Source organism: Acomys minous, assembly GCF_964271855.1.
Source record: "Acomys minous genome assembly, chromosome: 2".
In the NCBI taxonomy this organism is placed as follows: Eukaryota; Metazoa; Chordata; class Mammalia; order Rodentia; family Muridae; genus Acomys; species Acomys minous.
This window is the reverse complement of record NC_140484.1, coordinates 20,797,781-20,822,539: the sequence shown is the minus strand read 5'-3', so window position 1 is coordinate 20,822,539 and position 24,759 is coordinate 20,797,781. Positions and strand designations below refer to the sequence as shown.

The 24,759-nt window shown below is 38.8% G+C and overlaps 1 protein-coding gene across 1 annotated transcript in view; it reads right to left on the bottom strand.

Annotated features, from left to right (window-relative positions):
- Window positions 1-8,894: 8,894 nt before the first annotated feature.
- The window catches only part of LOC311582265 (cytochrome P450 2C70-like), a 50,032-nt gene continuing 34,167 nt past the window's right edge, over window positions 8,895-24,759 (bottom strand). The window contains exons 7-9 of the mRNA XM_084755224.1: window positions 23,908-24,095; window positions 11,601-11,742; window positions 8,895-9,371 (exon numbers count right to left, since the gene is read on the bottom strand). Coding sequence (XP_084611350.1) covers window positions 9,190-9,371; window positions 11,601-11,742; window positions 23,908-24,095 — 512 coding nt within the window. The 3' untranslated portion in view covers window positions 8,895-9,189. The remainder of the gene's footprint in view (window positions 9,372-11,600; window positions 11,743-23,907; window positions 24,096-24,759) is intronic.

The window sequence follows — 24,759 nt, the reverse complement described above, 5'->3', positions numbered from 1 at the left end:
CATATTTGTTCAAGAAGGCAGGATAGAGAATCAGAATAAATACAAGCATAAATATAAACACTTTATCTAGAAACTAAAATGAAATAATTTGCAAATTATATGATTTTGTACTGTCACTGAAAGGCAACCAACATTACTAAATCCAGCAAAGAATTAAATATTCCATATATACAAGCATTTGATTGAATAGTCACTAAGTAGATCTATAAATAAGTTAGATGAATAATTACATAGCATTTAATGTAAATAATGCTTAACATCTCTAAAAAATAACAGTTTATGTTTACAATTAAGTGGGCATTACACAGCAAGCAAGGACTCTTAAGAAACAGTATGATGGCAAGACTCCAAGATGGCGGCGAGCAGCATGGACTGTGTTTAGGAGCTCCAGTAAATGATTCAGGGGGTTGCATGGAATTCTTAAGTAAGAACACCAAGCTCCCCACTTCACAGTTCAAAAGTAACAAAATACAGAAAACCTGTGTACCCCTGAACACCAGAAGAGCACAGATGTTCTCAGACCATAGTGGCAGCAGTGGCAGCTGAGGTTGGCAGCTGGAAACCCTCCAGCAGAGGCAATCGGCTTGGTGACTGGAGGGAATTGCTGCAGGGGAGGGGACTCAGTGCAAGATTTAGGGCTGAAGACCCTAACTGAGCTCAGTGCATGGTTTGGGCCCCATGACCCAAGCTCAACTCAGTGCATGGCTCATGCCCTGAGATCCAAACTGGACTCAGGGCACAGTTTGGGCCCTGATACCCTGGCTGAGCATGTAATACAGTCTGAGCTCTGAGACTCCAGCTGTACTCAGTGAGCTCAGTGTGCAGTTTAGGCCCTGAGGCCCTAAGACCCTGACTAAGCTAAGTGTCCAGGTTGGGCCTGAGACCCTGGTTGGGCTCAGCGCTAACTGGACTAAGTGTGTGGGTTGGGCCCCAAGACCAGTTTAGCTCCAGAAAAATGAACTGGACTCAACACTCAGGTTGGGTTCATAGAGACACTAACTGGACTCAGTGAGTGTGTGGTTTGGGACCAGTGACACGAACCTGGACTTTGTGAGTGGCCTGGGTCCCAAAATGCTACCAGGAACCACAGACCAGCAGAGCATCAGAGCTCCAGGACTAAGAAAACCTACGGCAGACAGAGAGTAGAGTGCCCATCAGACCCCCTCTACCCGACCCTTGTCAGTCCCAGGAGAGCTCCAGTACCACAAAGGGACCTAGAAGGCTGTGGATATTTTGGCCTGACCCAGAATTCATTCTGAGTCCCAGGACCCACAGTACAAGGGAGCTGGGGATCACTGGCTGTGAGAGACCCAAACTACTGAAGCATCAGAACTTCTGGCCTAGGGAAATGGTGAGAAAACAGATGAATCTATCCTCAGACTCCCTCCACCCAACTCTAGAAGCTACCTCCCAAAAACAGAGATGGCAAGATAACTAAAGGACAGCATAAAATCAAATGCAAAACAAAACAAAACAAAACAAAACAAAACAATATGGAATCTCCATACCCCAGCTATCCCAAAGAAAACAACCCAGAGAACTCAAACACAATTTAAATAGAAGAAAATGACCTCAAATCTTTAGTAATGAGGATGATAATAGAGGAAACAAATAAAATTCACAACCAAATGCAAGAAGATGCAGCCAAACAGGTGGAAGGTATAAAAAGAGGTCTATAGAGAGGCACTGGAAATTTTTCAGGAAAATACAAACAACCAGATGAAGGAAATCAATAAAACTGTTCAAACTCTGAAGAACTATAAAAAAGCAATGAAAGAAACTCAGGAATGTACAAACAATCAGATGAAAGAAATCAATAAAATAGTTCAAGATCTGAAGATGAAATGGATTCAATTATGAACACACAGACAGAAGAAAAATGGGAATGTGAAAGCTCAGAGAGGAAGGTGAGCAACACAGAGGCAAGCATGTCTAACAGAATCCAAGAGATGGAGGAACGAATTCAAGTCTAGAAGATACAATCGTAGATCTTGAAGCAACTATTAAAGAAAATGCTAAATCTGGAAAAATCCTGACACAAAACATCCAAGAAATCAAGGACACCATGAAAAAAAGAAATCTGAGGATAATAGGCATTGAGGAAAGAGAAGATGCCAGATTCCAAGGCCCAGAAAATATTCTCAACAGAATCATAGAAGAAAACTTCCCCAATCTAGAGAAAGAGATGCCTATAAACACACAAAAGGCCCCCAGAACACAAAATAGAATAGACCAGAAAAGAAAAACTTCCCACCACATAATAATCAAAACACAAAATATACAGAACAAAGAAAAATATTAAAAGCTGTAAGAGAAAGGGGCAAAATAGCCTTTAATAGCAAACCTATCAGAATTACACCCGACTGCTCAGCAGAGACCACAAAAGCCAGAAGGGCCTGGACAAAGGTCATGCAAACCCTAAGAGATCACAGATGCCAGGCCAGAATACTTTATCCAGCAAAACTATCAATAACCATTGACAGAGAAAACAAAATATTCCATGACAAAAACAAACTCAAACAGTGCCTATCCACAAATTCAGCTTTACATATGGTACTAGAAGGAAAACTACACCCCAAAGAGACCAGCTACAACCAAATCTACACAGGAAATAGATAATGACACTATCGTGAAAATACAACCACACAAATGCTCTACTGGAACCAAGGTCAAAATTAAGACTCTTAAAAGTCACTGCTCATTAATATCTCTCAACAACAATGGTCCCAATTCTCCAATAAAAAGATACGGACTAACTGAATGGATTCATAAACAAGATCTAATATTCTTCTGTGTTCAAGAAACACATCTCATCCATAAAGATAGACATTACCTCATGGTAAAAGGCTGGAAAAATATACCAAGCAAATGATCACAAGAAGCAAGCAGGTGTAGTCATTTTAATATCTAACAAAATAGACTTTAAACCAAAATTTATCAAAAGGGATGAAGAAGGACACTTCATGCTCATCAAAGGTAAAGTCAACCAAGATGACATCACAATTCTGAGCATCTATGCTCCCAATAAAAGGGCACCCATGTTTGTAAAAGATCTATTAACAAAGCTTAAACCACACATCAATCCCCACACAATAATAGTGGGAGACTCCAACACCCCACTCTCACTGAAGGATAGGTCACTGAAACAGAAACTAAGCTGAGAAATAACATCATTAACCAATGCCATGAATCAAATGGATCTATCTATACAACCTTTCACCCAAACAAAAAGGAATATACCTTCTTCTCAGAACCCCATGGAATCTTCTCCAAAATTGATCACATAGTAGATCATAAACCAAGCCTCAACAGATATAAGAGGATTGAAATAATACCTGGTATCCTATCAGATCACCATGATCTTAGGCTGCACTTCAACAACAGCAGAAATGACAAAAAGCCTACACATACATGGAAACTAAACAACTCTCTGCTTAATGACACCTGGGTTAGGGAAGAAATAAAGAAAGAAATTAAGGACTTCCTGAAATTCAATGAAAATGAAGTCACAACATTTCTCCCAATGTGGGAGCCATTGAAAGTAGTGCTAAGAGGAAAATTCATAGCACTAAGTGCCTTTGAAAAGAAATTAGAAACATCCCAAATAAGCAACTTAACGACACAACTGGAATCCCTAGAAAAAAAGAAGCAGAAGTACCTAAGAGGAGTAGACATCTGGAAATAATCAAACTCAGGGCTGAAATTAATAAATTAGAAACTAAGAAAACAGTCCATAGAATCAACAAGAATCTTTGAGAAAATCAACAAGAGAGACAAACTGTTAGCCAAACTAACTAAAAGGCAGAGAAACCATATCCAAATCAACAAAATCAGAAATAAAAAGAGAGAGATAACAGCAGACACTGAAGAAATACAAAGAACCAGAAGATCCTACTTCAAAGGGATGTATTTCACAAAATTTGAAAATCTAAGGGAAATGAACATATTTCTTGATCAATTTCACTTGCCAAAATTGAGTGAAGAACAGATAAACAAGCTAAATAGTCCCATTTCCCCTATAGAAATAGAAGCAATCATTGATAGTCTCCCAACCAAAATAAGCCCAGGGCCAGAAGGTTTCACTGCAGAATTCTACCAGACCTTCAAGGATGTGCTAATATCAATCCTCTTCAAGCTACTGCAAAAGATAGAAATGAATGGAACATAACCAAATTCATTCTATGAGGCCATAGTCACATTGATATCTAAACCTCACAAAGAACCAACAAAGAAAGAGAATTTCAGACTAATATCTCTTAAGAACATTAATGTGAAAATATTCAATAAAATACTTGCAAAACAAATACAAGAACACATCAAAGATATCATTCACCATGACCAGGTAAGCTTCATTCTAGGCATGCAGGGATGCTTTAATATATGGAAATCCATCAATGTAATCCACCATATAAACAAACTGAAAGTTAAAAACCACATGATCATCTCCTTAGATGCAGAGAAAGCATTTGAGAAAATCCAACACCCATTCATGTTTAAAGTTTTGGAGAGATCAGAGATACAAGGCACATACCTAAACATAATAAAGACTTTATACAGCAAGCCAATAGCCAAAATCAAATTAAATGGTAAGATATTCAAGGAAATTCCTCTAAAATCGGGAACAAGGCAAGGCTGCCCACTCTCTCCATATCTCCTCAATATAGTGCTGGAAGTTCTACCCAGAGCAATAAGACAACAAAAGGAGATCAAGGGGATCCAAATGGGAAAGGAGGAAGTCAAATTATCCCTATTTGCAGATGATATAATAATGTACATAAGTGACCCCCAAAATTCCACCAGAGAACTACTACAGCTGATAAACACCTTCAGTAAATTGGCTGGATACCAAAAACTCAAAAAAGTCAGTAGCCTTAATATATACAAATGACAAGCATGAAGAGGAAGAAATTAGGAAAACCACACCCTTCACGTTAGCCACAAGCAAAATAAAATATTTAGGAGTTACTCTAACTAAGCAAGTGAAGGACTTGTTTGAAAATAATTTCAAAACTCTGAAGAAAAAGAGTGAAGATGACATCAGAAAATGGAATGATCTTCCTTGCTCATGGATCAGGAGAATTAACATAGTGAAAATGGCCATCTTACCAAAAACAATCTACAGATTCAATGCAATCACTATCAAAATACCTACACAATTTTTTAAAGGCATTGAAAGTTCAATTCTGAACTTCATATGGTAAAACAAAAAACCCAGAATAGCTAAAACAATCTTGTACAATAAAAGATCCTCCGGAGGAATCTCCATATCTGATCTCAAGTTGTACTATAAACCAACAGTAATTAAATAGCATGGTACTGGCACAGCAACAGGCTGGTTGAACAGTGGAATCGAATTGAAGACCCAGATATGAATCCACACACATACGGTCATTTGATTTTTGACAAAAAAATCCACATCTATTCAATGGAAAAAGGATAGCATCTTCAACAAATGGTGCTGGTCTAGCTGTATGTCTACGTGTAAAAAAAATGGCTCAGCAGTTAAGAGCACTGTCTGCTTTTCCAGAGGTCCTGAGTTCAATTCCCAGCAACCACATAGTGGCTCGCAACCATCTATATCTTCTAAAGATTTCTTCCGGTGGAAAAGTGTACATGCAGATAGAGCATTCATATACATAAAATAAATAAATAAAATCTTTTTTTTAAATGCAATTGGACTCATATTTGTCACCATGCACAAAATTCAAGTCCAAGTGGATTAAAGACCTCAACATAAAAATAGAGACATTAAATCGGTTATAGGAAAAAGTAGGGAAGAGCCTGGAACACATTGGCACAGAAAACAGCTTCCTGAACAGAACACCAACAGCCCAGGCCTTAATGTCAACAATTAATAAATGGGACTTCATGAGGCTAAGAAGCTTCTGTAAGGCAGGAGATACTGTCAAGAGAACAAAGCAACAGCCTATAGATAGGGAAAAGATCTTCACCAACTCTACATCTGACAAAAGTCTAATATCCAAAATATATAATGAACTCAAGAAATTAAACACCACCAAACCAAATAACCCAATTGAGAAATGTGGCTCAGAACTAAACAGAAAATTCTCAACAGAGGAATATCAAATGGCTGAGAAACACTTAAAGAAATGCCCAATGTCTTTAGTCATCAGGGAAATACAAATCAAAACAACTCTGAGATTCCATCTTACACCCATCAGAATGGCTAAGTTCAAAAATTCAAGTGACACCACATGCTGGCAGTGATGTGGAGAAAGGGGAACACACTCCTTAATTGCTGGTGGGAATGCTAATAAGTACAGCCACTTTGGAATTCTATCTGGCGCTATGTCAGACAACTGGGAATAAGGCTGCCTCAAGATCCAGCTATTCCACTCCTTGGAATATACCCAGAAGATGTTCCACCACACAACAAGGACGTATGCTCAACCATGTTCATAGTAGCCTTATTCATAATAGCCAGAACATGGAAACACCTAAGTGTCCCTCAGTAGAAGAATGGATAAAGAAACTAAGGTACATTTACACTATGGAATACTACTCAGCTATTAAAAACAAGGAATTCCCAAAATTTGTGGACAAATGCATTGAACTAGAAATGATCATATTGAGTGAGTTAGCCCAAAAGCAGAAAGAGTCAAATGGTATATACTCATTTATATCTAGACACTAGCCCAAGGGGCATGCCCCATGAAAGTCTTCACTTACTAGGAAAGTGGGAAAGAGAGGAAGGCTTGCTATTGGGACTCTAGGTGAGAGAAGCAAAGGAGAATGGGGAAAAAGAAGAATCCACAGGGTCCTAGAAACCTAGAAAAAGAACATTATGATGGGTGGATCTGGGCCCAGGGGTCTTGCTCAAATTATGGCACCAGCCAAGGACTATACATGCAGTAAACTTCAAAACCCTACCCAAATCTAGCCAATGGACAGGACATTCTCCACAGTTGAGTAGAGAGTGGGGACTGACTTTCACACGAACTCTGGTGCCCCATATTTGACCACGTCCCCTTGATGGGGAGGCCTCCTGGCACTCAGAGGTAAAATAGCAGGATACCAAGAAGAGACTTAATACCCTATGAGCATATAGAGAGGATGAGGTCCCCCTCAGTCACAGTCATAAGAGAGGGGAGTAAGGAGAAATGGGAGGGAGGGAGAAATTAGAGTATACAATGCATGGGATAACAACTGAGATGTAATATGAAAGAATTAATAAAAATATATATTTTTTAAAACCTACCAGCATAGTAATTTATATCTGGAAAGGGGATACTAATTGGATAAAAGTAGATCAGATGAAATTAAAGAGAAGGACTTAGTAAAGGATTTCTAAAATAAAAGAAATATGAAAAAAAAGAAACAGTATGACATCTTAAAAGGTGTGTGGTACATTTACACTATGGAATACTACTCAGCTATTAAAAGCAAGGAATTCCCGAGATTTGTAGACAAATGGATTGATCTAGAAATTATCATAATGAGTGAGTTCATCCAGAAGTAAAAAGAGACAAACGGTATATATTCACTTATATCAAAACATTAGTCCAAGGGATATGTACCATGAAAAACTTTACTTACCAAGAAAGTGGGTCAGAGGAGAGGACATCCTATTGAGACTTTAGGCGAGAGTAGCATGGAAGAATGGGGAAATAGTAGGACCCACAGGGTCCTGGAAACCTACAAGAAGAACTTTATGACAGGCAGATCTGGGTCCTGGGGTCCTCCTCAAACTAAGGCACCAGCCAAGGAGAATATAGGCAGTAAACTTCAAACTCCTACCAAGACCTAGCCGACGAACATGACATTCTCCACCGTTGAGTGGAGAGTGAGATCTGACTCTCACACGAACTCTGGTACCCCTTTTCTGACCACGTCCCTTGGATGGGAAGGTCTGGCGGCACTCAGAGGAAGGATAGCAAGTTACCAAGAAGAGACTCGATATTCTAAGAGCATATATAGGGGGAGGAGGTCTCCCTCAATCACAGACATAGGGGAGGGGAGAAGGGGGGAAGTGGGAGGGAGGGAAGAATGGGAGGAAACAGGGGAAGGGCTAACAATCGAGATGTAATATGAATAAATTAATTTTAAAAATAAAAAAAGAATGAGGCTCCAAACATAGGAAGCAGAAGCACCAATAGCCTAGGAACATAAAGAAATGGAAGACATCACATGGGGTCACTGGCAACGTAAAGTACAGGCCATGGTGGGGGTGGGGGGAGGTTTAAAGGACACTGTAGCCACAAGTCATAAAACATGTTAGTTAGTTGGAATAAAATCATATCATAAAGCCTCAAAAAAAAGGTATGGGATGCAGTAGCATATAAAAATTAACATTTAAAAGTAATCCAAATATAAGTAAAGATATGTACTTAAATAGAAAGTAATTTTTAATAATAGAATAGTCAGGTCTTAAGATACTATGAGTTACATTTTTGTTAATAAAACATTTATGATATATTATATAAATAGCACTTCCAAATCAGTTAACTTTAAACCCATATATTTTGTTTGTGTGTATAAAGTTGTATGAAATCAAACATGAAGTGTAAAGAGGTGTCTCTGGAGGATGATGAGGGAAGGATATCCTTGAAGAATTGGAAATTCAAGTTTTATCTCATGTTCCTTCCCTTGGAAGGCATGATCTTCCCTTCTTATCTCCCTATGTGCATACACGTGCAGAAGCCTGTATGTTTACATATATCACCATGCACAACTCTTATGGAGAAATGCACATACAACCATACTTTAATAAGTTACAGAGAGAAGAAAAAATTGTATATATGGGCACATTGTTGAGAGATTATTCTCCCAGATAATGAATGACACAGGACTGAGTGATTATTTTCTTCCACGTTTAATTAATTTTCTTGAAAATCACAGAATAAATTCTGATTGCTAACTTGTTTTTTACTAAAACAAGTCATGAGATTGATAATGCACTTTACATTTGGAATGCACTGAAATGAAAATGTAGCAAATCTGACACACACACTGCAACAAAAATTTTATGTGGAAAGAGTGAAGCTTTTCCATGTGTATTTGAAAACAGTAACTGGTTAATAAAGAACTGAGAAAAACTTAGGACAGTTCAGAGGTAGCATGCCTTCCATGAAAAATGTCTGCAAGATACATATGCATAGGACAGGAAAGACCTGTTTACTCACAAGTGGAACAAGAGACTCAGTCATCCATGTGAAAGACTACCCAGCTTCAGACTGGAATGAAACAGAGATCATAGGATGGAGGCAGAGACAACAGACCAGTTTGAACTGGTGTAGTATCAATATCCTCTGGATTGACCAGAGGTTTTAAAGTAAAATTCTGCAAAATGTTGGTCAGGATTAAAAACATCTCCATGCGGGCCAGACCTTCTCCAATACAAGCTCTTCTTCCTAAAAAGGAACAGCAATGAGAAAGTCATTTAATTCTGATTCTGTGTAAGCACACTTAGGATATATGTTAATGAATGACTAATTAGCCTAAACTACTTATCCAACAACTGACTTATTTTTGCACTGTCCTGATTTCTTTCCTTTGTTTCCAATCCTCAGGAGATTTTTGTTTCTTTTCATTTTTGAAAAATTGAAAAATCCTTCCTTTTAATTTTGACTTTCTTTTATTTCATAAATAAGTAATGTAGTTACATCATTATTATCTCTTTCTTTACTGAATATTAGACATGTTGTGTCTAATCCCATTCATTCTCAAAATTATGACTACTTTAGTTATTCTTTTAGTTTTTTTTTCCAAGACAGAGTTTCTTGGCTGTTCTGGAACTTGCTATGTAAATGATGCAGGCCTTAAACTCACAGAGACCTACCTGCCTCTGCTTCTGGAATGCTGGGAATAAAGTCATGTGCCACCATGTCTGGCTGATTATTCTTGTTAAATATATACATATATGTGTATTATGCATACAGAACAAGAACCCACTAAGTGCATTTAGTGTTGCTCATATGTATATTTGTTTAATCTCAGAGTATTTTATATATTGTTATAAATTTATTAATTGACAATTTTATACATATGTATAATAAATTTTGGTCACACTTATTCTTCCACAAACACTTCCCAAATTCCTCAGGGCAAGATCTCACCCTGATAAGCTTCCAACTGTTATAAATGTATTGAAGAATCTATTACAGCTAGGAATCGAGGGCCACGTATTTAATCCCAGAACTCAGGAGGAAGATTTTTTTATTTCAAGGCTATTCTAGATTACAGAGCTATTTACAGGATAGTCAAGCTTAAGCAGTGAATGAAACCACTGAAAGCAGGAATCTGTTGAAATTATATTTGGATAAGGGGGCCATGTTCCAACCATTGCATGCAGAAGAATTTTCCAACTTCAGCTATATGTTTCTGGAATTTGAATCAGAGAAAAAGAAATGGATGTAGAATCTCGTTCTGCAGCTAAGGAAAGGTGCTGAGGCCAGGTGTGTGTGTCAGGGAAGACTGCATAGAGGCCCAGAAAAGCCATTGTGTGAGTTTGTAAAGTAAATCCTAGAATTCACTGGAGATGTCAAAATGTGGGAGATGCCGGAGTCATAGAATACCTGCCAAGGAAACCAGCCCAAGAGAGAGAATAATGTTTTGGGCAAAAAAAAAAGCTGTAAGGAGCTGGAGATCTTAAGAACACTTTGACACCAGATATAGAGATAGAGAGTTTGGATTTTAAGGAGCTGCTTTTTAGTCTTTATTTGGACCAGTATTTCCTCACTATGATCCTATTTCTCCCATTTGGAATGGTAATAGATATCACATGTTATTGTATGTTGGAGGTATATGATCTGCTTTTGATTTTGATACTATGTGGGATTACAGATAAGAGATTACCATGAGTCTCCAATGAGACCTTGAACTTTGGACTTTCAGACAGTGTGGGGACCATTATAGGATATTTTTGAAGTTGGACTGAATGTATTTTTGGACTATGATATAAACACAAGCCTATGGGGGCCGGGAAGTAGAATGGAGTTGTTTGGATAAGAATGACCCTTATAGGCTTATATATTATGGCATGGCATTACTTGACAAGGATTAGAAGGTATGGCCTTGTTGGAGTTCTGTGGCGTTGTTGGAGAGAGTATGCAACTGGGGTGGGCTTTGAAGTCTCAAATGCTTAACCAATACCAGTGTCTTTCTTTCTCTTCCTGTTGCCTACCAGTCCACATGTAGAACTCCCAGCTCTCCATCACCTTATTTCCCTGCATGCTGCTATGCTTCTCCCCATGAGGTTAATGGACTAAAACCTCTGAAACTCTAAGCCAGTCCTAGTCAAATCCTTTTCTTTATAATATTTACCATTGTCGTGGTGTCTCTTCACACAACAGAGCAATGACTCTAATAGTACACATGAGATGTTCCTTGGGTTTACAGTGACCTGCCTCCTCTGGGTAGAAAGAAAGGCCTCAGTAGAATAAGATTGCTTCCAGAAGGAGCTCTTGAGATGCTCAGAACCATCAGTGGTGGGAGCCTCTAAATCTATAAGGAGTTTCAAGTTGGCAATCACGCCTCTGGCCTTTTGGAGATAGCTACTCATATTGCTCACAGGACCCTTCGTGCTTAGTTCTTCTCACCTCACGTGGGCCCTAACACACATGGATACAAAACTTGCTTGCCTGCTGAAAAAGCCATGAAGTAGTCACTCTTCTTAAAGTTGCCCTTTCCATCCAAAAAGTGACCAGGATCAAACTTCTCTGGGTGGGGAAACTCTTTGTCATCATTCAAAACAGAGGTCAGACTTGTCATTACACTTGTGCCCTAAAAGAAAGAAGACCAAAACTGTTTATGAAGAACATCCTGGAAGTGAAAAGTCATATGTTTCACATGAAAGAACACATCAATCATAGGCTTAACAGGTCTTTAATACTATAATTTGCATTTCATGTTTTTGGTCATTGACCTCACAGCCACTGTCACTAGTTTGTGGTCTTATGCCAATAGCTTGAAGAATTAAAGCAATATATTAGAGTGAGTCAGAAATTGAAATACATTCAGCAGTATCATCTTCCAGGGCAATGCCATTGAAAATTCACCACAACTTGGTGGAATGGAAGGTAGAAAGATTATAAAAGCCAGTGGAGACGGAATACACCAAGGAAACAAGGGCTTCTAAACAGAACAGGACTGGTATGCTTTATGAACTCACCCATACTATGGCTTCATGGAAAGTACCTTCAAAGGTCTAAGACAGACGGAGTCTCAACTCTGAGAAGTGGACATATTACCACCATCCTTAACAGGAAAGCTGTCTGAAATTAACAAGCACTCACATAGAAAGAAAATATTTTCTCCAACAATCTTATTGGGTCATAAACAAACAGATTTCATAGCAGGCAATAGGCCCAACCTTAGATGGCCAATAGAAAACAGACTCATTAGTACTTTTGGAGGATTTATGCTCATAATACATTGTCTGGGCATTTTTTTTTCAATTTAAAGACCTTTTGTTTTTAAATTATGTTTTCTGTTTTGGTGATTTTATGGGACTTCTGTACATGTGAGTATGTGTCTCTGCATCTCGATGATTTTCATGTGCTTTTTGTTTCCATTTTTTCTGTTTGTCTTTTTTATTTTTGTTTGTTTGTTTTGTTGGTGGTAGTTTCGTTTTGTCTTTGTTGTTGTTGTTGTTGTTGTTGTTGTTGTTGTTGTTGTTGTTCATTTAGTGGCCTGTTTTCTTTTCTTTCTCTTTGAGTAGTGTTCTTGTGGACTATTTACAGTTTGCCCTTGTTCATTCAAATAGTAATTACTTTACCCCATCCTCTGCTTTCAATCCAGGCATTGAATTACAATGTTTATTCTATATATCTCCTGTCTCAAGTTTGTGTAAACATGTCACCATTTGTTCCCTGTGTTGCCAATAAAAGCCAAGTAGCCAAAGCTTAGCAATAACACCAACAAATCAAATAACCCAAGTAAGAAATGAGGTTCAGATCTAAACAGAATTCTCAACAAAGGAATATCGAATAGGTGAGAAACACTTAAAGAAATGCTCAATGTCCTTATTTATCAGAAAAATGCAAACCAAAATAACTCTAAAATTCCATCTTACACCCATAATAATGGCTAAGATCAAAAATTCGAGTGACACCACATACTGAAAGGGATGTGGAGAAAGGGGAACACTCCTTCAATGTTGGTGGGAGTGCAAACTTGTACAACCACTTTGGAAATCAATCTGGAGCTTTCTCAAAATATTGGGAATAGGGCTACCTCAAGACACAGTTAATCCACTCCTGGGCATATAACTGAAAGTTGCTTCAACACACAATAAGGACATTGCTCAACTATGTTCATACCAGCCTTATTCATAATAGTCATAAGCTGGAAACAACCTAGATGTCTCTCAGTAAAAGAATGGATAAAGAAACTGTGGTATATTTTATACTATGGAATACTATTCAGCTATTAAAAACAAGGAAATCTTGAAATTTGCAGGTGAAAAGGTGGACCTAGAAATAATCATTCCAAGTGAGACCCAGGAAGACACACATGATAGATACTCACTTATAACTAGATATTAGCCCAACATGGATAGTCTTCATTCAGTGTGGGATTGGGACCAATGTTGGGACTCACAAAAAAGACTACGTGTGAGAGGAGTATGGAATAATGGGGAGATAGAAGGACCTTGAGAGTCCAGGAGCCCCACAAGGAGACCATCAAGGCTGGCAGATCAGGACCCAGAGAGGCCTGCAGAAAGTGCTGTATCAAGCAAGACAATGCATGCAGTAAATCTAAACCCCCATTTATATCTAGACAGTAGACATGTCATTCTCCACAGTTGTGGGGAGAGCAGGGACTACATCTGACATGAACTCTGGTTTCTCTATTTGACAACTTCCCCTTGATGGGGAGGCCAGGCAGCACTCAGAGAAAGTGGAAGCAGGCTATCCAGATGAGACCTGATAGGCTGTGGTCATATGTTGGAGGAAGAGATACCCTTCTGTCAGAGTACTAGGGGAGAGGATTGGGGGGGGGGGACACTGGAAGATACAATGGAGGGTGATAAGAATCAGGAAGTAATCTGAATAAATTATTTTTTAATTAAGTAGAAGAACAAAAAATTCTGATGGGAAGAGGAGAGCACTTCCAATTTTGAGATTATTACTTCATTAAGAGTAGGAGCATTATAAACTAATATAATGAATTGGAGTTTAGTTTTCAGAATCAGTGGAGTCCTGGCATATGTCTTAGCCTTAAGCTCTCTAATAATGCAGAGGCTAATATTTTAGTGGTTCATTTTAATCACAGAAAATCATCACTGTGCATCATATCACTGCAAATACAAAATAACAATATATGAAATGTGTTTTCGATTTGGTTTTAGAGGTTACATATAGGAACATGTACATTCTAAGAACATTATCACAGTTGTAGCATCACAACCATAGCCAGGCATGATAGAACCATGAAGGTAAAATGCATTCAGATCTGACATCCTTCCTATATCAGTTTAGAGACAGTGGGTGTTCTGACATAACACAAGGCTTTGGGCAAAAGGAATGTGTGCTTTGGAAGCACCAGATAAGAAATAAGACTACAGTTTAAGGCCCCATTAGTTGCACATCAGGACTTGTTTGCTTAATGATCCAAACAGGAGATATTACAAGGCCACCGCAGCCTTTGCTTACCAACTCTCTATCGCGATGCATACCTTGATTTCTTGGAGAGATCAAGATGTAGCTAGAGTGTCTCTAATATAAAGAGGATACAGAGATGAGAAAGGACTTAAAAGTACATAAGATCTCAAAAAGCATGCTAACATCTCTTCTGTAAGGCTCTCACTAGGTGATGGATGGCTTGCATGAAGGAGACAACCCCATGACATTATAACAGCATGAGAGCCAGGAGGGCAAGAGCTGAGATATCTATACTACTATGGAGTAATACCCCCAGAAAGGAGAAGATGATGTCCCTGTATGTCCAGGACATTGAGATCAGGGATAGAACACTGGAAATTATGTGATATCCCCCAAATTCCTCTGAAAAATAGTTGACAGAGGAGACCAACCTGAGATAATGCCCATGAAAGCACTAAACCACAATGGCAAGAATAGTACTACAATAACACAATAAAAACCATCTGCCACTGGTTTAACTCCCTGTGAAAATAACAACCAATACCCTTACAGGAAGATAGTATAGCAAACTCCCCCCAAAACACCATTCAAATGCTTAACAGACTATTAAAAAAAAATAGAAAGCACAGAAAAGAAGGAAATTCAAGTTGCCGCTTACCAAGACCAGCTCCAGGAACAGTGAAGAAAGAAGGAATGTAGATCTGCTGTAGGGAGAATTGAGCAGGCAGTGAATGGCTGGGTAAGGAACCCCAACAATTAGTTGAATAACTAACTAGAGGAACTAGTTTGTGAGGAGAAGTTGAAGAATGGAGGAAAAAGAAATGCCAGAAACTCAGGCATATGTGGTACAAGCTGAAGGTCTTAAAGCCCAGAAGAACGTTTCTTCTGGCTCTCTATCTGTCTCCATCTCTGTCTTGCTTGCTGTCTGGTTGACTCCTTTCTCATTGTTACCCATCTTTCTCTGCTTTTTATTTTTTTTATTAATTTATTCAGATTACATCTCAATTTTTATCCCATCACTTGTATATTCCCAGTCCTCCCTCCTTCCTTCTTTTAACCTATTCCCATCCCCTAGGCCTGTGACAGAAGGGAATCTCCTCCCCCACGATATGGTCACAGCCTATCAAGTCTCATCTTGATAGCTTTCCTATTCTTTCTGTGAGTGCTACCAGGCTTCCCCACCAAGGGGAAGTGGTCAAATATGGGGCACCAGAGTTCTTGTCAGAGTCAGTCCCTGCTCTCCATACAACTGTGGATAATATCATGTACCTTGGCTAGATCTGAGTAGGCATTCAATATTTACTGCATGTATAGTCTTTAGTTGGCTTGAGCAGTAGCTTTAGCAGACCCCCTGGGTCCAGATCTGCTTATCATGATGTTCTTCCTGTACATTTCTAGGATACTCTGGATCCTTCTATTTCCCTATTCTCCCATACTTCTCTCACCTAGAGTGCCAATAAGAGGTCCCCACATCTATCCCAATCTCCTAGTAAGTGAAGACTTTCAGGAGACATCCCTGTTGGGCTAGTGTCCAATTATAAGTGAGTATATGCCATGTGAGTCTTTCTGAGTCTGGGTTAACTCACTCAATATGATCATTTCTACTTGTGTTGTTATGTCTCACTTTTCATTACAGATTTTGTTGATTTGAATAGTGTCTCTCTGCCTTTTAGTTAGTTTGGCTAACGGTTTGTCTATCCTGTTGATTTTCTCAAAGAACCAGCTCCTGGTTTTGTTGATTCTTTGAATTGTTCATGTTGTCTCTAATTTATTGATATCAGCCCTGTGTTTGATTATTTCCAGATGTCTACTCCTCTTGGGTGTTTCTGCTTCTTTTTTTCTTCCTAGGGCTTCAGGTGTGTTGTTAACTTGCTTATATGGGATTTTTTCAATATCTTTTTAAAGACACTTAGTGCTATGAAATTTCCTCTTAGCACCACTTTCAATGTGTCCCACAAATTTGGGTATGTTCCTTCATTTTCACTGAATTTCAGGAAGTCCTTAATTTCTTTCTTTATTTCTTCCCTGACCCAGGTGTTATTAAGTAGAGAGTTGTTTAGTTTCCATGTGTGTGTAGGCTTTTGGTTATATCTGTTGTTGTTGAAGTCCAGCCTTACAGCACGGTGATCTGATAAGATACAAGGTATTATTTCAATTATTTTTTATCTGTTGAGGCTTACTTTGTGACCTACTATGTGCTCAATTTTGGAGAAGGTTCTGTGGGGTGCCAAGAAGAAAGTATAATCCTTTGTGTTTGAGTGAAAAGTTCTGTAGATATCTTTTAGATCCATTTGATTCATGGCATTGGTTAGCGTCCTTATTTCTCGGTTTAGTTTCTGTTTCAATGACCTATCTTTCAGTGAAAGTGGAGTCTTGAAATCTCCCACTATTAATGTGTGGGGATTGATGTGTGTTTTAAGCTTTGTTAATAGTTCTTTTATAAATGTGGGTGCCCTTGTATTGAGAGAATAGATGTTCAGAACTGTGGTGTCATCTTGGTTGATTTTGCCTTTGATGAGTATTAAGTGTCCTTCCTCATTCCTTTTGATTAATTTTGGTTGAAAGTCTATTTTATTAAATAATAAAATGGATACACCAGCTTATTTCTTATGTCTGTTTTCTTGAAATATCTTTTTCCAGCCTTTTATCATGAGGTAATGTTTATCTCTGTGGTTGAGATGTGTTTCTTGAATCCAGAAGAATGTTGGATCTTGCTTATGTATCCACTCAGCTAGTCTGTGTTTTTTTATTGAAGAATTGGGACCATTGATGTTGACAGATATTAATGACCAATAAGTATTAAGTCCCTTGATTTTGCTGTTGGTTGCAGTAGAGAGTTTGTGTGGTTGTGTTTTTGTGATGGTGTAGTTATCTATTTCCTGTGTAATTTTGGTTGTAACTTATCCTGTTAGGGTGGAGTTTTCCTTCTAGTAATTTCTGCAAAGCCATATTTGTAGATAGGTACTGTTTGAATTTGTTTTTGTCATGGATTATCTTGTTTTCTCCATCACTGGTTATTGGTAGTATTGCTGGATATAGTAGTATGTCCTGGCATCTGTGGTCTCTTAGGGTTTTCAGGATCTCTGTTCAGACCCTTCTGGCTTTTATAGTCTCTGCTGAGAAGTTGGGTATAATTCTGATAGGTTTGCAATTATATGTTACTTGGCCCTTTTCTCTTGCAGCTTTCAATATTTTTTCTTTGTTCTGTATATTTTGTGTTTTTATTATGACAAGATTTGGCAGGAAGTTTTTATTTTCTGGTCTATTCTGTTTGGTGTTCTGTAGGCATCGTGTGTGTTTATAAACATCTCCCTCTTTAAATTCAGGAAATTTTCTTCTATGATTTTTTACAAATATTTTCTAGGCCTTGGAGTTATGCATCTTCTCTTTCTTCAATGCCTATTATCCTCAGGTTTCATCTTTTCATGGTGTCCTTGATTCCTGGATGTTTTGTGTCAGGAATTTTTCAGATTTAGCATTTTATTTGGTGGTTGCTTCAAGATCTATGATTGTATCTTCTAATCCTGAGATTCATTCCTCCATCTTTTTTATTCTGTTAGAGAAGTTTGCCTCTGTGTTGTTTGCCTTTTTCTCTAAGCTTTCTCTTTCCTGTTTTTCTTCTGTGTCTTTATCATTTTTTTCCATTATCATCTTCAGATCTTTAACTATTTTATTGATTTCTTTCATCTGATTCTTTGTATATTTTGAGTTTCTTCCAGTGCCTCTTTATAGCCCTTCAGATTTTGAACTGTGTTATTGATTCTGATTGTTTGTATTTTCCTGAATTCCTTCCAGTGCCTCTCTATAAGCCTCTTTTATGTCTTCCACCTGTTTGGCTGAGTCTTCCTGCATTTGTTTATGGATTTTATTCATTTCCTCCATTATAATCTTCATTACTAAGGATTTGAGATCATTTTCTTGTATTTCAATTCTGTTTGAGTTCTATGGGTTCCTTTCTTTTGGGATAGCTGAGATCAGGAGATGCCATATTGTTTTGGTATTTGTTCTTTATGTTTTCACACAGACCTTTAATCAGCCTACTGTCTCTGATGTTAGCAGGTAGCTTCTGGTGTCCTTCACTGGTCATTGAGAGCAGTTTGTTGGTGAATGATTATAGGTTGAGGGCCTTTGCCTGTGGTGATCAGGGAACTCCTTCCCTGGGACAAGCAGATTACATAGTTTCAATTCCTAGAGACTTTGATCTATACTCTGGGCTTCCCACTGGGTCAGCCAAGGTAGGTGCTGGTGTTCTGCAGCTCCAGAATCAGTTTAAAGTAGTGTATATAGAGCTAGTTATCCCATCTTTGGCTAGGCTTTGAATACCCTGACCTTGGGCCCTGGGGCTTTGGGTCCTAGGCTCAGATCACCCTATAGTGCTTGAACCCCTGCTTGCTTCTAGAAGTTGTTTAGGTTTCTGCCTGCTCCAACCAAGTGGTGAGGCCTAGGTTCCACCTGCAAGAGAGAGAGCAATTACTGCCTTCTGATTGTCATTGGTTGCCTCTGCAACACAGAGGCAAGCTTCTCTGACAGAATAAAAAAGATGGAGGAATGAATCTCAGGATTAGAAGATACAATCATAGATCTTGAAGCAACCACCAAATAAAATGCTCTATCCCCTCCAGCCTGCCCAGCCTCTCCCAAGAGCATGTGAGTCCCTGCTAGGCTGTGGATTCAGGTTAGGCTGTGTCTATTGTACCAGGACAGTCTTCTGGGGCCAGAAGTTATGCTCCTACCCAGTCCTGCTTAGACAACTGTTGCAGTCCATGACTCCCAGTAGTGTCTCTGGCCTCAGGTCATGCCACTGTGACTGTGTGTCCCCAGTCTCAAACTGCACCACTGTGGCTGGGCAACATGCTCACAGCCATCTGCACCCCCAAGTCACACCTGGGCTTTCTGTGGACTGGCACAGAGCAGATGGGGACCGTCTGAGGACAGGTCCACCCATTTCGCCAAGATTTTCCTAGGCCAGGAACTCTGATGCTTCTCTGCCAGGATTTCAGTCCCAAATATGGAGTTCATGCTACCAAACAAGGCCACAGCTCACAGCTTGCAGGAAGAGTCCTTTCCAAGCTTTGGGGACTGGGCTGCTGTCCTCTGTGGGCCACTGGATGACCTCACCCATGGTCCACTCTGTGCAGATCTCTTTCACCCAGTGATTTCCAGCTCCCATTGTCCAGGAGACCCAGTAGCTTCTGTGGTCTCCTATCTGCAGGTCAGACACTGCACCATCTTTGTTGCCACCATATTGGCTCCCCCATCTTTCTCTCTTTCTGCCCACTGTTACCCATTTTCAATCTCTCTGCTTGCTGTTACCAATCTTTCTATCTCTCTTCCTGCTGTTCCCCATCTCACTCTACCTTACACTCTCATGTCTGTTACTTGCTTTTTTATTCTCCTTGGGTCAACCTCAGTACTCCATTGAAATGAAGTTCACCTTTTTTCATTACAGATTACATTGTGAATTTTTTTGTCTTTTACAATCACTAGGGCAATCAAAATCAACAGAGTAACATGGAAATACAAAACTTTCTGTAACTTACAAAAAAGCATACAACAAAGATCAATCAATTTTCAAGCTATGGTCAATATAACCTGATAGTTATTTTTAAACAATGCATGGGAAAGTTTAATCAAAAACAGTCAATGTGAATGAACTATATTATCTAGATTTAGGGTGATCATATAAAACTTCAAACAGCAGACATTTAAATATATCTGAGCACTTGGAGTAAAAATTGTGGTAGGATATAGAGGAGACAATGCGTTTTTAAATGAAGGGATTTGTCATTAATATAACCAAGTACTACAAAGTATAGGATATTAGTAAATGGAAGCTATAAGGACTTAATTTCTAGAATTGAGAAGAATAGATTAAAATTTTACTAGATAGCCAGGTGTAGGGGTGCACGCCAATAATCCCAGCACTCAGGGAGGTAGAGGAAGATGCCCTCTGTTTGAGGCCAGCCTGGTCTACAAGGTGAGTCGAGGGCAGCCAAAGCTATACAGAGAAACCCTGTCTTGAAAAAACAAAAAAAAATCATTTTTTTATTTCATGAAATTAGAAGCATTAGAAGTCCACACATAAAGACATTGGTGAAGTTAGAGACATATAAATAAATAGTCAGCTGAGACATTCCACATGATGATCTCTAGTCTAAACACACACACACACACACACACACACACACACACACACACACACATACACACACACACACACATACACACACACACATACACACACACATACATACACACACACACATACACACACACACATACACACACACACATACACACACACATACACACACACATACACACACACATACACACACACACACATACACACACACACATACACACACACATACACACACGCACATACACACGCACATACACACGCATACACACACACATACACACACATACACACACACATACACACACACATACACACACACATACACACACACACACACACACACACACACACACACACACACACCTGTGCTTAGAGTGGAACTCTACTACAGATATTCTGGAACATAGAGGATTCTTGAAAAATGAAAATATTACTAAGTGAGGATCCCATTACTACAGTACTATCCAAAGCAGAGTTTCCAGAGAAAAGGGATTGAATGACTATATCTTGGCTATATAGCTTTATTCTCCAACCTTAAAGAACTAATATCAAGCTGCCTTTGCAAGGCCCACACAGAAACCAAAAAGGCCTGGTAATAGAAAGGCCAGAGTAAGAGGACGTAAAACTTTCTGGGTGAGATCAACAACATTTTTTGAGACTTCATGAATCAGGCATGTTTAGGTCAAATATTAAAATATGTAATAAATTACTGAAAACAATACCTGTGACTCCTATATAACAAAAGCCATCTTCAGACAGAGAGAAGTTCTGCTTTACCTTCAGCAAACGTGGACTTCAACTAATATTAACCAATATTCAATAATATTAACAGTACAGGAGCCAGGGAGATGGCTGAGTGTGAAAGTGCTTGCCAAACAAGTGTGAAGACTGGGCAGATGTTTGAGTAGATTCCTTAAAATAGCTGTGTAAGGTTCAAATTTGTGCATTAATTGAAAAAGACGTTAGCTATTAAAAACAAAACAATGAACTAAGTGTTGGTTAAAACCAGTTAAGAAATCATGGCATGAGCCTATAAACTCCAGTGTTTAGGAGGCTAGAGCTGAAATATTATGTTTTATTCCAGAATATATATAAAATTCTGCCAAATCTGCAAGCAAACATAAAGTTCTCGTAAGAATAAAAACAGCTGGCTAAGAAGTATTTTTTAAGGATCCAACATTCTTGGCCATTGAGAAAATGTATGTATGTATGTATGTATAAATAATATCAAAGTGTGTGATATAATATCAATTTATGGAGCTGCATAGATGAGTTTCTTCAAAGCCAGAAAGAAGAAAGACACTGTTAGATTTAACTTCTTCTAAATAAGTGAAGTAGAAACAACTGGAGCCATATTTGTCACCTTGTACAAAACTCAAATTCAAGTGGATTAAAGACCTCAACATAAAACCAGAGACACTAAGTCACTTAGAAGAAAAAGTGGGGAAGAGCCTGGAACATATTGGCATAGGAGACAACTTCCTGAACAGAACACCAACAGCCCAGACATTAATGTCAATAATTAATAAATGGGACCTCATGAGGCTGAGAAGCTTCTGTAAGGCAGGAGACACTGTCAAGAGAACAAAGCAACAGCCTACAAACTGGGAAAAGATCTTCACCAACCCTACATCTGACAAAGGTCTAATATCCAAAATATATAAAAAGCTCAAGAAATTAAACACCACCAAACCAAATAACCCAATTGAGAAATGGGGCTTGGAACTAAACAGAGAATTCTCAACAGAGGAATATCAAATGGCTGAGAAACACTTAAAGAAATGCTCAACCTCCTTAATCATCAGGGAAATGCAAATCAAAACAACTCTGAGATTCCATCTTACACCCATCAGAATGGCTAAGATCAAAAATTCAAGCAACACCACATGCTGGCGAGGATGTGGGGAGAGAGGAACACTCCTTCATTGCTGGTGGGAATGCAAACTAGTACAACCACTTTGGAAATCTATCTGTTTCTATCTCAGAAAAATGGGAATAGGACTTCCTCAAGACCCAGCTATTCCACTCCTTGGAATATACCCAGAAGATGCTCCAGCACACAACAAGAAAATTTCCTCAACCATGTTCATAGCAGCCTTATTCATAATAGCCAGAACATGGAAACAGCCTAAGTGTCCATCAGTAGAAGAATGGATAAAGAAACTGTGGTACATATACACTATGGAATACTACTCAGCTATTAAAAACAAGGAATTCCCAAAATTTGTGGATAAATGGATTGAGCTAGAAATGATCATAATGAGTGAGTTAACCCAGAAGCAGAAAGACTCAAATGGTATATACTCACTTATATCTGCACATTAGCCCAAGGGGCATGTCCCACAAAAGCCTTCACTTACCAGGAAACTGAGACAGAGGGGAGGACATTCTAGTGGGACTCTAGATGAGAGAAGCATGGGAGAATGGCAAAGTAGAAGGATCCAGAGGAACCTAGAAGCCTACAAGTAGAACATTATGATAGGCAGATTTGGGCCCAGGGGTCCCGCTCAAACTAAGGCACCAGCCAAGGACAATACAGGCAGTAAACCTTAAACCCCTACCCAGATCTAGACAATGGACAGAACACTCTCCACAGTAGAGTGGAGAGTGGGATATTACTTTCTCATATACTCTGGTGCCTCACCTTTGACCATGTCCCCTGGAGGGGGAGACCTGGTGGCACTCAGAGGAAGGACAGCAGGTTACCAAGAAGAGACTTGATACCCTATGAACATATACAGGGGGAGGTAATCCCCCTCAGGAACGGTCATAGGGAAGGGGAATAAGGGGGAAATGGAAGGGAGGGAAGAATGGGAGGATACAAGGGATGGGAGATGTAACAAGAATAAATTAATAAAGTAAAAAAAAAGTATGGAGGGAAATGGAAATACGGAAGTGTGGTTAGCTGGCAAGAGTAGGAAAACCCACTAGAAAGTGAGGAATGTGGACAGCAGATTCCATTAACAGATAGAAACAGTATGGATATAACAATGAACTTTAAAGTTCTGAGGACCCAATCATGTGATAATTAGGAAAGTGTATCAACAAATGACAGACAAGGGAGCATAGAGCGAGGAGATAGGTTGTTTTTGCTATGACTCTTGCACCCTGGTGCAAGGACAGGCTGTCGGTAAGCACATTTCTTCATTGTCAACAGGGAAAGATGCCAAGTGAAGAAACAGATGAAACACATCTCACCTTGGGAATGTGGTATCCTCTGAACTGCACATCCTGCGTTGTTGTACGAGGCAAGGGAATGGGAATAAGATCAATGTATCTCTGGATCTCATGCAGCACAGCGTCTGTGTAGGGCATGTGGTTCCTATCCTGCATGCAGGGTCTCCGATGGCTGCCAATCACATGTGCAATTTCTTCCTGAATTTTAGCTTCAAGGTCAGAAGTCATAGTTTTTATAAAATGTAAAAGAACTATCTTTTTATAATTCTTGATAATTTTCAAGTTGTGGTAGAAAGTAGAGAGTTAAAAAAACTAAGTTCCTCCATTTTCATAAGAGGAGAAAACCTAATACACGATGATATGATTCTATATATGAGACTTAATTGAATCCAATATAAAACTCCTAGAGATTACCAACACTTTCAGCAAAGTAGTAGGATATAAACTTAACATATAAAACAAAACCTTTCCCATATAACAAAAGCAAACTCACAACAGAATCACACAAAAAAATAGAACATTCAATGGGGAAAAGTGAACCTATTCACTAAATGGTTTTAGCAAAACTAAATATCCATTTTTCAGAGGAATGAAACTATTTTCATGTCTTTCCCTATGTGCAATACTCAATTGGAAGTATATCAAAAACCATTAACTAAAGCCTAAAATGCTGATGTTACAGGGCACCAGTCCCAAGAATCAACATATATTACTAAATGAAATTAGAAACTAACAGCAGAGAGATAAGCCAATCCACAGATGAAATAAAATCTTTGCCTGATATCTTTAAGACAGGAGACTAATGATCAGAAATTACACAGAAATGCAAAAATTAAAGACACATGAAATTCTGCCAAATCTGCAAGTGGACAT